The sequence below is a fragment of the Papio anubis genome, chromosome 11, assembly GCF_008728515.1.
Source record: "Papio anubis isolate 15944 chromosome 11, Panubis1.0, whole genome shotgun sequence".
Classification (NCBI taxonomy): Eukaryota; Metazoa; Chordata; class Mammalia; order Primates; family Cercopithecidae; genus Papio; species Papio anubis.
Genome location: NC_044986.1, coordinates 82,207,492 through 82,225,287, shown reverse-complemented (window position 1 = coordinate 82,225,287; position 17,796 = coordinate 82,207,492). Strand labels below are relative to the sequence as shown.

Here is a 17,796-nt window from a genome sequence, read left to right as displayed (position 1 = left end):
TGTTGGTGAAAATGTAAATTAGTATAATCATGGAAAACAGTATAGAGGTTTCTCAAAAAATTAAAATACAACTACCATATGAACCAGCAATCCCACTTCTGGGTATCTATCCAAAAGAAAAGAAATCAACATCTCCAAAGATACCTGAACTCTCATGTTTATTGCAGCACTATTGACAATAGCCACGCTATGAAAACAACCTAAGTGTCCCTCAACAGATGAATGGATAAAGAAATTGTGATATATGTCCAAAAGAGAATACTATTCAGCCATAAGAAAGAGTGAAATTCTGTCATTTGAGACAATATTTATGAACCTGGGAGACATTATGTTAAGTAAAATTAGCCAGGCACAGAGAGACCATTACTACATGATCTCACTCAAGTGGAATCTAAAAAATATTGATCTCATAGAAGGAGAGAGTAGAACAGTGGTTACCAGAATCTTGGGAGGAGAGGGGTAAGGGGAGATTGGAGAGAAGTTGGTGAATAGTTACGAAGTTGAAACTCCTTTTCTGGGCCTATTTTCACATTGCTTTGTTGGGTGCAAGAGATCGCAAAAAGGGGCACGTCTCTGCCTGTGATTGCTGAAGCCCATTACCTGGAAAACTTCCCACTTAGCCTCTGCCTTGAGTTGTTGAACCGCAGAGACTCTAGATTTGCCATCCCTCCAAATGTCAGACAAAGCTGTTTTAGCTTGTCCCAACAGTTATTTCAGTGCTTTTAAAATCCAGGTTTAGACCTGTAGAAGTTTACATTTCAGATGCAACTTGGAGCATATTTCAGGAATATCACATCTGAAAAGGTCAGAGTAAGGTTAGCAATTGATAAACCACTTTTGGGAATTGCTTTGACCTACCCTGAATGTTCTGAGTCCATTGGAATTAAAGGAAATTGAATGAGTAGGGATGGGTGAAATGGGCTTTTGAGAATTTAGAATTTGCTAGGTAGAATTTTCTATGGCAGAAGCAGTAAGCTCAGAGAACATGAGGGGAAAAGAGGGTGAAATAAAAAGAGAGGGAGGAAGAGTGAGAGACAAAGGTAACAGTAAAAAAAAAAGGAAAGCAGAAAGTAAAAGTAGGTGACAAGAAAAAAGAGATGAGGAGAAAACTGAGGAGAAGGTGGATAAATCTCACAGACAGCCCACCTAAACACGTCTATCACCTAAAAATAACCAACCAGCCAGAGGAGCTCCAGTCACTCTCCTCAGTGTGGGTCCCTAGTCTCATCGGCAGGGAGATGTCCACTTTGTGCTCATGGTTAAATATGATTGAACAAAATAGAGTAAAATATGAAGAAATACAAATTGGTCAATAAAATGGTGTAAACTTCTCAAAGTGTAAAGTTCTTGGGACTTTGGACTTCTCTGGTTGGTATAGCAGGTTCTTCTAGTAAACCAGAAGACCTGGGAAGGGTTTGCCAGAACTGAGCAGAGAGCCTGTTCCTCCATGTGCTAGTCTTTAGGAAGAGGAGACTGCTGCAGATTGCTGGCTGTGCTGACTGGGCCCACTCATGGGAATGGGCTGTGATGGAGGAGGTGGGTGGGAGGCAGCTCTGCTAGCTGAACGCTCGACAGCCAGACTATGAGGGCAGACAGTGTGCTGACTCTACGGTGAGCAGAAGCTATTGTGCCATTAATACAAACAAAGGAAGCCGCACTGCTTTTCAAACAATGGCCCATTTTATTTAATAACAGAACTGTTGAGTCCTGTTTTGATGTCCTGGCAAGGGGCAAGGGTACCTAAGATTTCTTGGAGGTGAGGAACAGGAAAGGGCTAATTGAAAATTGAGATGGTGTGCTATGGGCTTCCTTCAGGGTATAGAAGAGGTTGTAGGAGGAATAGGATGATGGGAAGGGCAGAAAAAGGGCTGCTCTGGCTTGCATGGAGGCCAGGTAGAGGCAGGTCTTTGATGGGTATCAAAGGTTGTAGAAAGAAGTTTAGTTTTTGAGTTAGATGGATAAGGAGGACTCACTGCAAAACTTTGGGCTAGATGCATTGTATCCTATTGAATTAAAGCCACTGAACTTTGTCAAAACCCTAGGAAGTACTATTATTCCGTTTATAAATGATGCTCAAAGAAATTAAGTGCCTTGTCCAAGTTACACCACCAGGAAGAGGAGCAGCCGGGGTTGGAATTCAAATCCATCTGATTTCAGACCCTACACTCATCACTTCACTACATAATATCTTAGACCAGGGCTTCTCAAACATTAACGTGCCCATAAGTCACCTGGGGATCTTGTTAAAATGCAGATTCTGATGAGGTAGGTCTGGGGTGGGTCCTGAGACTTTGCATGTCTGACAAGCTCCCAGATGATGCCATTACTGTTGGACCATGGATCTCACTTTAAGAAACAAAAGAATGCTTTTTGGCAAGTTTCTGTGCCTATGCAAAGCAGGGAGACTCATGCATACCCCATAAGTTTTTAGGGGACAGCTAATGAGATGATGTGCCTCTGGTCAGAATGACTACTCAGAAGATGCCCCTTCTTCCACTGTCCACTGTCCTGGAGATGTAACCAGTGCCAAGCTTTGGCAGTGTCTCCCACCCTCTCTTCCTACCCAGGATGTCCTGATGTCCATGGAGACTTGGTCTGCCTTGCCCTAGGTGGTCTATAGGGATCTGAATGTAACACACATTCTGTAAACCCTGCTGACTTCAGCAGGAGTTATTCTTTCATCACGACTTTATTGAATTCTTTTATTTTCTCAACTTTTCTTAAGCTGGCCTTGTCTGAAGTTTCTCTACGGTCATCAACTTAGATTACAGGCACCGTGGTTTGGAGGAGGAAAATAAACTTTATTATTTCTCCAGAGATGGAGTAATGCTGGTATCACACAGATGTTTGATAGATCTAGGTCTTCCTAAGGAATAAAAGGAAATGACTAATAATGTAATTGCATAGCCCTATGTAAGTTTAGAGATTTATATAAATGTTTAATAATATTTTTCTCTGATATCAGAACTTTCCAAAATTTTACTGAAGTTTTGCAGATCAGACAAAAACTTGTTTGTGCATGAGTTTTGCACCTGGTTTGCCAAAATATATATTTAGAAAAAAAGAGATCCTTACTATTTTAATTGTTGCTTTGAAAATTTCTCTTCATTATAAATATTTATTCTCTTTGCTCCTCAACCTGACTTGAAGTGAGACCTTTGCAGTTATTCTTTCTCTGTTTTCAATAAAATATTTCTAAGATGCTTAAAAGATACAGAGAGTAATATAACAAACACCCACATGTCCATCATTGAAATTTTGCCATATTTGAGATCTCATATTTGGAGAAATTGGCTGTTTTGGATACAGTGAAAGTCTGCCCTGTACCCCATTTCAAGTCTCGTTAAAGTGTGAATCAGTAAGGTTGTTTTGACTACAGTAATAGAAAAATATGCATCAAATTTCCTTGAACGGTCTAAAAATTTATTACTTCACTTTACATATGGTTCAGAGACAGGTCATAAGATTTCAAGGTAGGACAATTCAGAGGCTAAGTGGCATCTTCAGGCTGCCTGATCTTTGCAGTGTGATGGGCCAACCCTCAAGTGGACTCTGCTCAGGACTCAAACATCCAGAGGCAGAAAGGTGCTGTCTCTTCTAGGTCTTCTTCTTAGGATTCAGAAAACCATCTCAAAATCCAGCATGGAGAACCCCCTCACATCTCAACAACCAGAAATGGGGCCATGACTGTTAAAACTGGGACAACCCAGGTGGTCTGAGACCAAGCAGGACAGAGCTCTGGTTCTGGGTATCCTGGAGGGGAGGGCACCCTGGGGTTGCCCTAACATGGAGGAAGTGGGCAAGGGTCTCAGGCAGGCCCCAAATCTGCTGGTTAGCTCCCTGTTTTCCCCCAGGGACAACTACTGTCCTGAAGCTGGGTGTGTCATCATCTAAGTTTTTATTATACTATACATATATCTTTACTATAAATGTATTTATATATCACTTGATAACTTATTCCTCTTTTCCTTTCTTTTCTGCTTTCCTTAACTCTGTCATCCACATCCGTGCAGGTGACGAAGTAACACTGCAGATGTATTCAGTCATCTTTCTAGCTGGATGGTAGTACGTCGTATTAATTCCATTACTTCCTTTATTCTTTCTTTTTCTGTTATTACATCAGAGGCCTGAATGAATGTGAGGAAGAAATAGCTGAATCTGACAGTTAGTGAAACTCTTGTGTCTCCAAATTATCCCATTGATATTATCATCATTTTTATTCTTCTCATAATTAGCAACAAAGAGCACTTGAGGAACCATTACTAGCCTCCGTATCAGTAATTCATCACCTTTTTGTTTTGATTAAAGGCTTCTTTGAAAATCCAATATAGTCTATGGGCTTTCTCCACAGGAAAATGCACATATACTTGTATACTTTACACTTTTTGGAATGGCAAGTCCTCCTGAAGCCAGCCGTATAGCCTGGCTGAATACACATGTTCCTCTGAACAGGGGAAATCACATCTTACCCCCTTCCTTAGTGCATACTATAAAAAGGACAGTTTTGCTTCAAATCAGTGAATTAAGCATGTGCCTTTTGGGAGAATGTGAGGATTGGCTTTTCTTTAGATTTCTAACTTTTCTTTGGTCTTAACGCTTTGCAAGTGAAGTAGAGATTTGCAGAGGTTTCTTAATAATTTATTTGACTCAAAATGCAGATTTTCTAAGATTCAGTGTATTCTCAGTAGAGAATTAGAGACAGTGATTATTTTTATTATGTAGTGCATGAAGCAATTTCTCACATTTTAGTGTATTCACAGAAATCTTTTATTAAGTATGGTATAAGGCAATAAAAGAGTCTTTTTTCACTTTCTGATGACTGGCAAAAAGGATATGATGTTAACTTGATACTCCATCCCTCATTTCTTCTCTACTTGTTTTTGTTGTTACAGTATTCTGGTTATTAAATCGCAAATACTTCTCCCATTGAAAATGGAACTGCTCCATCAGTATTTTGCCATCAATCAATTCCAATTTCATCATCAGTTAATGCTCCAAATTCTAAATTTTACCTAGTTCTAAAAATGACCATTTGCAGCCACCTTAGCTTAACTTACCATCATCTCTCATAGGGCTAATCTCTTGAATGAGCAGTACTGATGAAATAGGATTTATGGGTGGAAACTGTTAGATTGTAGGAGAGGAAGTAACAGAAATTTAGGGATATCTTTCTGGAGCAACATACAAAATAAGGTGGAATCTTCAGAATATTTACATTCTTTCAGTCACGACAGTGAGATTATTCAAGAATACAATTCGGATTTGGCCAAATGGAGGAGAGTGCACATGCCTCTCTTGGGCCCCTCAGAAATAGCCCTCTTTCTAATGTTAATGACAAGAAACTTAAGAAAAGGCAGTCAAATGAAGTAAATATAAATTATAGCATAATAACTGAGGGTTAGTCAGTCACAAAGTCAAAACATATAGGGAGCTATTTGGGAGGCAGATATGTGTCCCAGAAAACGAACAGGGTCATGAGCTAAAGAATTTAAATTCCATACAAAAGGTTTAGTAGTATGTCTTCATAGAAGAATAATTAGCCTGAATGACACTCACAAAAGGAAAAATGACCAAAAAAAAGCCAGATATAATACATTTAAAAATACTTAAAATAGAGTCCATCAAGAATAACATCTATGAAGGCCAAATATAAAATGGCAATAGGAACTTTCAGCAATATGATTTGCCCAACTGTGAAAACCCTGAGCTTTTTACTTATGACTGTGTAAGGAATAGGACGTATAAGATAAAGTCTAAGAACGAAACAAATGTGGAGTCTGATAAGAGATTTCTACATAAAGCTGGAAACTTCTATCTTCAGTATAAGGATTAATGAGAAATGAGCACACTCTGCAGAAGGAGATGGCAAGGGAAATTTTCAGTCTTGACTGGAGTTGCATGGAGCAGGGAGGTTTCTTCAGAACTGCTAACTCCCATGCAGGTTTGTGATCCAAGTTTCCACTATTTACGGTGTCTTTAAAAAGCTGAAAGGAAAACTTAATTTGTAGTGGTTATAGATTTGTAGTGGTTATAGATAACTAGTGCTCCTAGTTAGGTGGTTGAAGCAAGCATAAATAGTTTTTGAAGTAATGTGAATCAAAGGCTTCATAAGGAAATTTTAAGGAAAATGAGATTACATTCATGATGGGAAAAAAACAAGGAAGAAATAGAGGGTAGGAGAGAGGGAGAGAGGGACGGAAGGGGAGAGAGAGAGACAGAAAGAGAGAAGGAAAAAAAGAAGGAAAGAAATAAGTCACCATGAGTGAGAACCAGGAAACAATAAGGTGCAGTTTAATCAAACCTGAAATAATTTTATGTATTTAGAATAATCTGACATAGAATATTAAATAAGTGTGCTTAAATATGTTTCAAAAATAGAGACTGGAAAATATGAGCAAGGAATAAAAGGCATTTAAAAAGCAAAATGGAAAAGGAAATGAACAGAACATCAGAAAATTAAGAATCTAACAGTTGAAGTTAAAAATCTTAGAGGAGAGGTTGAACACCAAAGTGGATACATATGCAGAAAGAATTAGTGAACTGGAAAATATGAAGAAATTATTTAGAATGAAGCCTAGAGAAACAAAGAAATAGAAAATATGAAGGAGAAATTAAGATACATGGAAGGTAGAATGAAAACGTCCTACATGCTTTTGATTGGATTTCTAAAATGAAATATGAGACAATGGAGAAGAAAAAATAATAAATGATGTTATGGCTTCTAATTCTCTAGAATTATTGAAAGAAACCAAACGCCATACTCAGGAATCCCAAGAATCAGAAACAGAATAAAAATTAGAAGTCCATATCTGGGTACAGCATAACATATTACTGTAGAACACCAAAGACAAGCAAAAACCTAAAAAAGCATCCAGACAGAAAAGACATGTCATCTACAAGGCAATGACAGTTAAAATGATTCTTAATATCTGGATATGGTGGGCTGAATAATGGACTCCAAAGATATCCAAGGCCTAATCCTAGAACTGCAAGTATTACCTTAGATGGCAAAGGACATTTTGCAGATATGATGAAGTTAATGATCTTAAGATGGGGCGATTATCTCGGGTTATCTGTATAGGTATTAAATGCAATCCCAGCATCCTTATAAGAGGAAAGCAAAGGGAGGTTTGACTGTACAAAAGAAGAGGAGGTAATGCAATCATAGAGGCAGAGCTTGGAGTGATGCAGCCACAAGCCAGGGAATGCTGATGGCCACCAGAAGCTGGAAGAAATGAGCAATATATTTCCCCCAGGGACTCCATAGGAGGGCATCCTGGCCACCACCGAGATTTCAGCCCAGTGAAATGGATTTTGGTCTTTGGTCTCCAGAAATATGACAGAATAAAACTCTGTTATTCTGAGCCACTAAGTTTGTGATAATTTGTTAATGCAGCTGTGGGAAACTTATACACTGGACAGCAGTGGAAGCTAGAAGACAGTGCCGTATTACCTTCCATGTCTAAGAGAAAATAATAGTCAACTTAGAATTATATCTTTCAAGAGTGAGATAAAAATAAAGGCATTTCCCAGTAAATACTGAGTAAAAACTGAGTTTATCACCAACAAACCCAAATTAAAGGAAATTCTCAATAATATACTTCAGGAGGAGGAAGATGATCCCAGATGTAAGGTTTGAGGTTTCTAAAAGAATGCCAATAAGCTAATGAATATTGGTTACATAGACAAATATTGGCTGTATCAAACAATAGAAAGAATGTGTAATAGGACAACATAAACAAAGACTGAATTAAAATACTGGAGGTTTTTAACGTGTTAGTTGGGATAATGGTGAGTGGAAATAAACGTTAAAGAAGAGAGTAAGAATACTTATTAACTTCATTCTTTGTTAGATATGCATATTAAAATATCTAGAATAACCAATAAAAGATAACATAGAGAACATAACTGCCAAGGGAAGGTAAATAAGTAAAGATAGGAAACAAATCATTTTAAGGGGAAACAAGGAAGAAAGAGAAAACACCCAAATATATAATATAAATAATATGATAGAAAACAATCCAAATATATAAATAATCATAATCAGTATAAGTGGATTGAGATTTATACTAAAAATTCAAATATGGATGTAAAATATCTAGTATATTAGGTTTACAGGAATTCCAACTAAAATGTGAGACAGAGAAAGACTGATGGCAAAGAGATGGAAAAAGTTAGAGCAGGCAGATGCTAACCAAATAAAATTTGTGTAGCTATTTTAATATCAGACACAATAGATGATAAGGCAAGATGTATTACTAGAAATAGAATATCTATATGATGGTAACATTTAATTCAGCAAGATGCTATCTTTCTACACTGTGTGTAACTTATGAAAGAACCCATCAGCCAGGCATGGTGGCTCACACCTGTAATCCCAGCACTTTGGGAGGCCAAGGCGGGTGGATCACCTGAGGTCAGTAGTTCAAGACCAGCCTGACCAACACGGTGAAACCCCGTCTCTACTAAAAATACCAAAAAAAAAAAAAAAAAAAAAAAAAGCCAGACATGGTGGCATGTTACTGTAGTCCGAGCTACTCAGGAGGCTGAGACAGGAGAATTGCTTGACGCTGGAAGGTGGAGGTTGCAGTGAGCTGAGATCGTGCTGTTGCACTCCAGCCTGGGAAACAGAATGAGACTCTGTCTCAAAATAAATAAATAAATACATAAAATAAAATAGCCCCAAAATATATTAAAAATAGCCAATATTCAAAGAGAAACACACAGGTTTTTAATGGACCTAAAAGTGACCATTGACACCAACAAGTGAACAGCAAACGCACATGAAACGTTCATATAATACAAACTGACCACACGGTATGCTACAAAGCCAGCCTCTCTACAAAGAACCAACGTTAGATGGGTTTGTAGTCTGATTCTAACAAACATTCCAGAATGCGGAGAAGGGATCTGTCATGGGTGACAAAGGCTTTGTATCTAGAATAAAAAAATGCAGTCCCACAAATTAACATGCAATAGAACCAACTCAGTGGAAATTGGACAAAAGCACAAATGCAGGAAAGGCAATACAAATAATTCATAAGTGCATAAGAGATATTCAACCCTATTAAGAACTAGGGAAGTGAAAATAAAATTTAACAATGCTCCAACGCATGCTTACCAGACTGTCAAATATTAGGAAGTCATACAATATCAGGTGTAGGCAAGGATGTAGAGCAACAGAAACTCCCTTTACCACAAATGATTATAAATTTGTAAAACCACTTTACAAAAAGGAAAAATGAAAAAATAGCAAAATATGGAATATAAATAATATGACAGAAATCAATCCAAATATATAAATTTATTTTATACTTTACATATTTGCTGTTACCTAGTAAATTTGAGTATGTTCCTATTTTCTAATCAAGGAATTTTAATTCTCGATATATATCCTAAAGAAATTCTTACTCAAGCACACCAAGACACATGCACAAGACAATGTACATGGAAACTTTGTAATAGCAAACAAACAAAACAATCAAATGGTAATCAACAATAGGGTGAATAAATTGCAGTATAGTCATACAATGTGATTGTGCACAGCTTCGAAAATGAATAAACTAGAGCTTCACCTACCAGCGACGAATCAATCACTAATGCTTAATGTTCGACCAGTGGTTATTAAATGTTGGTGAGTATTGGAATTATCTAGAAAGCTCATGGGGTGCCCAGAGATGTTTCTTGTTAAAGTGGGACAGGACTGGAGCTTTGTAATTTTGTTAAGTTCCCCAAGTGATACTGATACACAATGAAGTTTGAGAAACAACGTGTTAGAACACAATTGCAAGAGGCATGCACACTGTTTAGCTTACCCAAAGCTAAACAGAACAAAGGAGACTAAGCTGTATGTTATTTGGGTTACACTACACTAATCAGAGCATGACAAAGGCTGCTTCTGTGAGGAGGAAGGAGTAAGCATTTGAGAAGGAGGCATCCAACCAAGATGTGGGTAATATTTTATTTCTTAGCTTGATGAAAGGCACACTGAAATCATTTTATTGTTCATATTTAATGTATGTAATGTTTGTACTTATATTTCACAATATAAACTTAAAAAGTAATAAAATAAAAAAGGCTTACTTTGAGCCTGTGCACTCCAGTGAGCATCTGTGTATGATACGTTACTTTTGTTTGTGCTGCTGATGTACTGACTTCTAATAGTGTTGTATATACATTGTCTTGCTGCTTCTGCTCATTGGCTGCACTACTGGAGGGAATGTTTGCCCAGGACAAAGGGAAAGTTTGTTTTCCAAGAAGCCACTTGGATTGCCCTCTGCACACTAAAGAAGGTCCCGAGGTCAGGGTGTCTCACAGTAGTACAGAGATTGACCTGATGTGTGCAGCCAGGAAGTACAGTCTGGTGTGTGCAGCCTGACATCAGTGAGCAGGGAGTGGTTGCATCCCTACACTCACCCCTGTGGCACTCAAGGGACCCAGGAGGACGAACAGGACAGGAGCAGGGCCTGGCATGAAACTGCTAGAACTGACTGATCACAGAGGTTTGCGACTGAGGCAAGGAGAAAACTGACCTTTTTAATTGCCCCCCAAGGAAGTGGGGAAGCTGCTTCTGTGGCTTCTTAGATTCTGATTGCAGATATCTCTGGATTGTACAGTAAGAATAGTCCCACAAGTGCAAGGAGGTGGGTGGGAGTACATTGGCAGCCAGCATACATGCTCTGACCCAGAGCACATGGATGAGAACTGGGTTAGGGGAAACAGGAAGTTCTGCAAGGTACCTGCAGAGACCCTCACTGTGAGGAAGGCATATGGCAGCTAATGGATTGGAAAGGGAGCCTTCAAGAATTCCCGGGTGGGTAGAATGGAAAAGAAACAGTACAGACTAGGGCAGCTGGGGACGGGGGCTGAGCCCACTTGATATTGTGGCTGCCCTTGGCCCATTTAGCCAGTCACTCCAGGTGCTGCCCAAGGTTGCCAGGGAAAGTGATGGTTGTGCTTACAGAAAGGGACTGTGCAACTTTGTAAGTCAGCTCCACTACAGATTTCCAAGGTCCTGCTTGGGGTGTGGTGTGGTAGGGAGAGCTCAGTGCTGGCGATTCTCCCTCCAGAAAGTTGAGGAAGCAGGAGAAGTTTAATCAAAGGACTTCTAGGAAAATGGCCTGTTATTCCTACAGTGCCCTCTGCCATCAAGACAATGTGGGAAAAACGAAAGGCATGAGACACATTCAATCCCTCTTGGAGGTGTACTGGCCCTGATTCCCCCTTTTCTGCATAATCTAAATTAGGGTCTTCATGACCTCATGCTTTTTCTAGATAAAAATTCCCTCCCCAAGTCCTTTATATTCCATCTTCAAGGTAAAACTAACTAATCTACTCATTGCTTTTTCTTGTATTCCTACTTCGTGTTAGATTATAATGTGATTTCTCTCATTCTGTATCCTGTGTGCGGGGCAGGGCCTTGGTCACCAAGGCAGTTAAGAGCAGAGCTGAGCATGCACATCCAAGGCTCAGCTGTGCCCTCTACTCCCCTCCCTGAAGCCCAGCTGTGTTCTAGGCCCATTCCATCTGGTAGTCCTGAGATATGGACATTGTCAATTTCCCCACCTTTGACTGTCTGTTGGTTCCAATCTAATAAAATCATCTTTCCTTGAACAGACTTTTGTCTGAAATACAGTCTAGTAGTTTAAGCCCAAATCCAATATGTAATAGCATTTTAGTTCTTTTGAAATCCCTGTAATTCAGTATATTTAGGAACCATTAATTATCCTAAAAGGATACAAACCTTAATTTTTTACTTTCTCCCAGATCCAGCATGCGGTTTCAACTGACCAGGCTTCACACACATATCAGCTTCTTAAGACAGCTCCTGAAATACATTGTTTACCATCTTACCCTTAAAAATATTATGTTCTTGTTTAAATGATTTTGAAACCCTCATTACTAATTCCTAACCTTATTAGCTTCCTTTTTACCATCATATTGTCTCAAAGTTAGAATGTGTCACATGCAAGGAGAAAGATTTAAGACCTATTTCAAAATGTAGCTATTTGTAGATAAAATTTTGTCTTGTAATTTACCACTGGTTTAGTCCCTTCTTAGAAAGAATGAACCAGAGCCCTCTTCCACCACTGAAATTGTTGGCTTGTACAGGCTGTCCCTGACTTAGAATGATTTGACTTACAATTTTTTGACTTTACAATGGTGTCAAAGTGATACACATTCAGTAGAATGCCCAGTTTAGTACCCATAAAACCATTCCGTTTTTCACATTCAGTACAGCATTCAAGAAATTCTGTGTGAGATATTCAACACTTTATTATAAAATGGGCTTTCTGTTGGGTGACTTTACCTGACTGTAGGCTAATGCAAGCATTCTGAGCAAGGCTAAGCTGCAATGTTCGTCGGCTAGGGGGATTAAATGCATTTTTGATTTACAATATTTTCAACGTATGATGGGTTTGTCAGGATATAAGCCCATCTTAAGTGGAGGAGCATCTATATGTGTTAGTTTCCATTTTTGTTATAATTCCCATGTTGCACCTAGCTACAGAGATGGGTGCTCTCTTCTCTGCTCTCTCCTCCAGTTTTGTTCCTCTCTAATCCTTTCTCCCTACTGCAGTCAGAGGTTTTAAAAACTGTAAATCTATGGCTTGTTTGAGGCCAGATCCTTTCAAGGGCTCCTTGTCTCCCTTAGTATGGGCATTTTGTGGGGTGTCCTGACTCTCTGTTCTCCCATCTGACCCTGAATGGGGTTCTAGCCCTGCCTCTGACCACTCTTCCTTCTGCCTCATAAGCATTCCCTGCTGGGGGGCAGTCTCTCTGTCCCTCCTCAGGTTGCCTAAGGCTTTAGCATTTCACACTCCTTGCTGCCTCTACCCTCTACCTGGAACAGGGAGCTATTGGCAGCTCCCTCCACCTTCCTTCCACAGCAACCCCAGCTCCTCAACTGCAACCCTGCCCTGCCTACCAGCAGCACTTTGGCTAACAAGTTCTTCCTCCAGAACTTGTTAGCCAGAAACAAAATCTGTATTAGTCAGGGTTCTCTAGAGGGATAGGAGTAATAGGCTAGAAGTATATATGAAAGGGAGTTTATTAAGGAGTATTGGCTCACACGATCACAAGGTGAAGTTCCACAATAGGGCTGTCTGCAAGCTGAGAAGCCAGTCTGAGTCCCAAAACCTCAAAAGTAGGGAAGCCACAGTACAGCCTTTAGCCTGTGGCTGAAGGCCTGAGAGCCCCTGGAAAATCACTGGTGTAAGTATAAGAGTCCAAAAGCTGAAGAACTTGGAGTCTGATGTTCAAAGGCAGGAAGCATCCAGCACGGGAGAAAGATGGAGGTTGGAAGACTTAGCAAGTCTGCTCTTTCCAGCTTCTTCTGCCTGCTTTATTCTAGTCATGCTGGCAGCGGATTAGATGTTGCCCACTCAGATTGAGAACGGGTCTGCCTCTCCCAGACCGCTGACTCAAATGTTAAAATCCTTTGGCAACATCCTCACAGACACACGCAGGAACAATACTTTGCATCCTTCAATCCGATCAAGTTGATACTCAATATTAACCATCACAAGTCCACCCCTTGTGAGATTCCTCATGGAAGCCCTGTTGTGGAAAGAGCTCCTGTGGTCTCCTCCCCTTGCTATTTCTATGCTCCACAGTGGATCATACCAGGATGGGATGTTGTGAGCCTAAAGGAGTTAATGTGAGCAGAGGGTTTTGTGTAGTCAATACGGACAGCCATAGATTTCCTTAGCCCTGGAACTCGGCATATTCCATCCTAGGATGTCCATGAGATTTATGGGACAGGATAGGGCCTGATTTGTTCCTGGCTGTATCCACAGTGCTTAGTACAGAACAAACTTCAGAGATGTAGGTAGATTTTGTGGAATGAATAGTGAATAAATGAATGGATATATCCTCAAAATTCATATGCAAATATTTCGTAAAATGAATGTAATTCTAGAAGAATTCAGGGAAACTCATTGTATATTGATCAACTATAGCAGAGAAACCCAGCTTTCCCTGTCAGAATCAGGTAGGTGACTTCCAAAAGGAAAGTTAACCTTTCTCTCTTGCTAATGTCTACCATGACCTTTGACAGCATTGGTTCCTAAAAGCTTCACACCTGTGGAAACCAGTGCTTCAGTGGTTTAGCCTCAAACATCTTTTTCTAGCCTTCAGGGAAAATGTTGACTAATCTTGTTTGCCCCTAAAGGATAGCAAGTATTATTTGTGAATAAGCAACTAATGAACTGTGTGACCTGGGCCCAATTCCTTGCCTTCTTTGGCGTCAGGTTTTCAGGCTGCTGGCCTAGACGCCTCCTGATAGGTCTCTTGCAGAGATAGTTCATGAGTGGATGGTAAGCATGGGCCTGGTTATTTTTCTAGGAAATCAGTGACCCGGAGATCTTGGATCTGGTCCATAGTGCCCTTGGAAGGATGACCGTGGTCCGGCAAATCTTTCCGTCTGCAAAGGACAATCAGAAATGCATGAGGAACAACCACCGCATCTCCTCCCTGCTCTGTGACCCCCAGGAAGGCTACCTCCAGATGCTGCAGGTCAGTGCTCAGCCTCTTCTCCCCAGTGCCCTCCACCAAGAGTCTCACCCATACCCTTGGCCAAGGGAGACATGTGGGGGCCTCCTGTTGCCACCAACTTCAATTACTAACTCTGTCATTTGTTGAAATTGAAACCGGTCGACTGGGCAGTGTCTCTGAGTAGTACTAGCAGGCAATTATGCCTGTTGTCAGCAGACAGAGCTTATTGGCTCACTGGGTGTCTCTGGTATTTAAAAGTCCATGCATAGAGGGTAAAAAGATTCCTGTCTCTTATGTCTCTGTGATGACTGCTTTGTGGGAATGTGTTCGTCTGGCAGGGCTGGGGATGGAGTCTTCTTTGGGAAGTGATCATTTTGAACCTGTTTTAGGCTCTTCTTCATACAGATGTGACCCTTGCAAAGCAAATTGGGACTCTCCCAACACATAGGTTGAGTGCTGAGGCTTGGGTCACCCAGGACACTGCTGGATGCCCAGCTGAGCAGGGAGGGGCAGGACAGCAGGACCATGACATGGAACCCCCCGCACATGGTTCCTTCCAAGGCCAAAGGTACCAAGTGTTTCTGGTCATTCCTTCAACCCTAAGTATGTGCAATTGGCACTAGCTTGTCTTGGGCCTTGGAATATGATGGAGAGCTATGTGCCTGGTGTAAGAGGTGGTTTCTCTCTGGGTGTTTGGGAGCAACAGAGAAGCAGTGTGGAGAGTACCCACTGGCAGCCTCAAATCCACTTCTAGGTTAGGAATGTGGTGCCTCAGAAAACTTTCACTGATGCTTAGTGAGAGCCACAGGACAGAAGGAAATTTCTTCCAGTTGGGTTTGTGGAAATTGGCCAGAAGTTTGTACATGTGATATGCTTTCCACTCAGCATTTGAAACTAGTTCTACCATCTTTACCCAGCCAGGCATGAGGGGTAGAAATCAGGGTTTCTGAACAGAGATGGCTGTACCTGCCACCTGAGTATCAGCCCCACCCCATAATATTTTGTTCTCACTGTATCAGGGGCCACACATTTTGTAGAAGGGAATTATTGGAATCTTGAGTGGGGTGTGGACATGTGTCAAATTTGCCAAAGGAATGAATCTACTCTGTAATCTTATATGTAGGGAGAAAAAGGAAACATGCCTCAATGATGGTAGGCATGATAAATGTGTTCTTGGTTGAGGTGGAAACACAGCACACATTGATTTTAGCTGGAATAATCCCCATTCCACCAGTGTCCTCTGCTCCAGGTAGCCCACCAGAGTGTCTGGGGTCTTTCTAAGGTGGTAGAGGGGTGGCGAAGAGAGTGGACCCAAGGCCCCTGCAGCACTCATGGACTCAAGAGCCTGGGCACCCGAGTCAGAGTGAAAGGCCCTGGTGCAAGAGTTTACGTTGAGGTGCTGCTGGTTTATTCTGCCTTCCTCTATGTGGAGTCTGGAAGAAATGGTGAAGGCCAAGTAAGTTCCTTTCACTGTGCCTCTGTAGTCATCACTCCCAGCCTCCAAGTGGATGGAAATGGCCTTAGACAATGGGGCTCAGGGAGCATGTGCCCATTCCCACCCAGTGCACCGGGAGAGGGGAATCCCTTTGCTCTCTGTGGGGCCAGAGCCTGTGAAGGTCTCACTCTCTGCAGGTCTTTCTAGCTTCTCTCTCCCTTGAAGGGCTTCCTCCCTCCAAATACATGGCACCCTTACCTCATATGCTATAAATCATTCTCTGGGTCTTAGTTAAACTGCACTCAGTCTCCTTGAGGAACAAAGATGGGGCCACTTTCCATGGCACAGAAGTGTCTGCAAAGGTTGGAGCAGGGGAAAGAGGAAAGTGCTTCTTGTTGGGGCCTGTGATGCCTCCTTTTGCTGTGGGTGAAAGGCGCAGGTGGGCCCTTTGGTTGCACATCAGACACATTGGATACAAAAAGTCTTTTCACTGGAGTAGAGAGAAAGAGAGACCGAGGGGTTCAAAAGGGAATCTATCTGAGGGCCTACTTAAATGACACGTGCCCATGGAGAGGAGAAACAAAGGCGCAGCTCCCAGATATGTGGCTGAACATCATCAAATGAGGTAAATGCAGTGTCAGACCCAGGAATCCTGGGACACTACACCTCCCTCTGTTCCTGCTGAGACCCAGGCACTGCATAAAGAGCAAAGCTTAAGTGCAACACTATGGGAATCTTGTAATAGCAGCAACAGTAAAAGAGGAATCAAATCACCTGGGTTCAAATCTTGGTAACTCTAGTCACTAGCCAATTATTTCATTATTATTATTTGTTTATCATTCTGTGCCTCAGGTCCCTCCTTTCTAAATTGAGGTTTGGAGTATTACCCCCCAGAGCCATAATAAAAATTAAATGGGAGAACATACGGAAAGCATTCAGTTCAGAGCTGAGCTATTAGCAGTACAGGTTGAGTATCTCTAATCTGCAAATCCAAAATCTGAAATACTCTGAAATCTGAAATTTTTGAGTGCCAAAATGACACTAAAAAAACGCTCATGGGGCATTTCAGATTTTGCATTTTTGGATTAGGGATGCTCAACTGGAATTGGAATATAATGCAAATATTTCAAAATCTGAAAAAAAATCCCAAATAAAAACACTTCTGGGCCTAAGCATTTAAGATACTGGATACTTAACCTATTATCATCATTACTGAGGGTGTGGACAAGTACATTTAGGGTTTCCATGGAAAGGCTGAACATAGCCTCCTTTTTTTTTTTGGTGTGATTTAGTCTACCTGTCTCCAAAGCGTGCTTTTTCCATCAGAGAAATGCAAATCAAAACCACAATGAGATACCATCTCACACCAGTTCGAATGGCGATCATTAAAAAGTCAGGAAACAACAGGTGCTGGAGAGGATGTGGAGAAATAGGAACACTTTTACACTGTTGGTGGGATTGTAAACTAGTTCAACCATTATGGAAAACAGTATGGCGATTCCTCAAGGATCTAGAACCAGATGTACCATATGACCCAGCCATCCCATTACTGGGTATATACCCAAAGGATTATAAATTATGCTGCTATAAAGACACATGCACACGTATGTTTATTGCGGCACTATTCACAATAGCAAAGACTTGGAATCAACCCAAATGTCCATCAGTGACAGACTGGATTAAGAAAATGTGGCACATATACACCATGGAATACTACGCAGCCATAAAAAAGGATGAGTTCGTGTCCTTTGTAGGGACATGGATGCAGCTGGAAACCATCATTCTTAGCAAAGTATCACAAGAACAGAAAACCAAACACCGCATGTTCTCACTCATAGGTGGGACCTGAACAATGAGATCACTTG

General features: G+C 40.9%; 1 protein-coding gene across 2 annotated transcripts in view; it reads left to right on the top strand.

The window, feature by feature from the left end:
• GRID1 (glutamate ionotropic receptor delta type subunit 1) overlaps positions 1-17,796 on the top strand; it is a 784,539-nt gene that overhangs the window by 482,104 nt on the left and 284,639 nt on the right. For both annotated transcript variants that reach the window (XM_003903675.5, XM_021943982.2), the window contains exon 6: positions 14,347-14,517. In XM_003903675.5, coding sequence (XP_003903724.5) covers positions 14,347-14,517 — 171 coding nt within the window. The remainder of the gene's footprint in view (positions 1-14,346; positions 14,518-17,796) is intronic.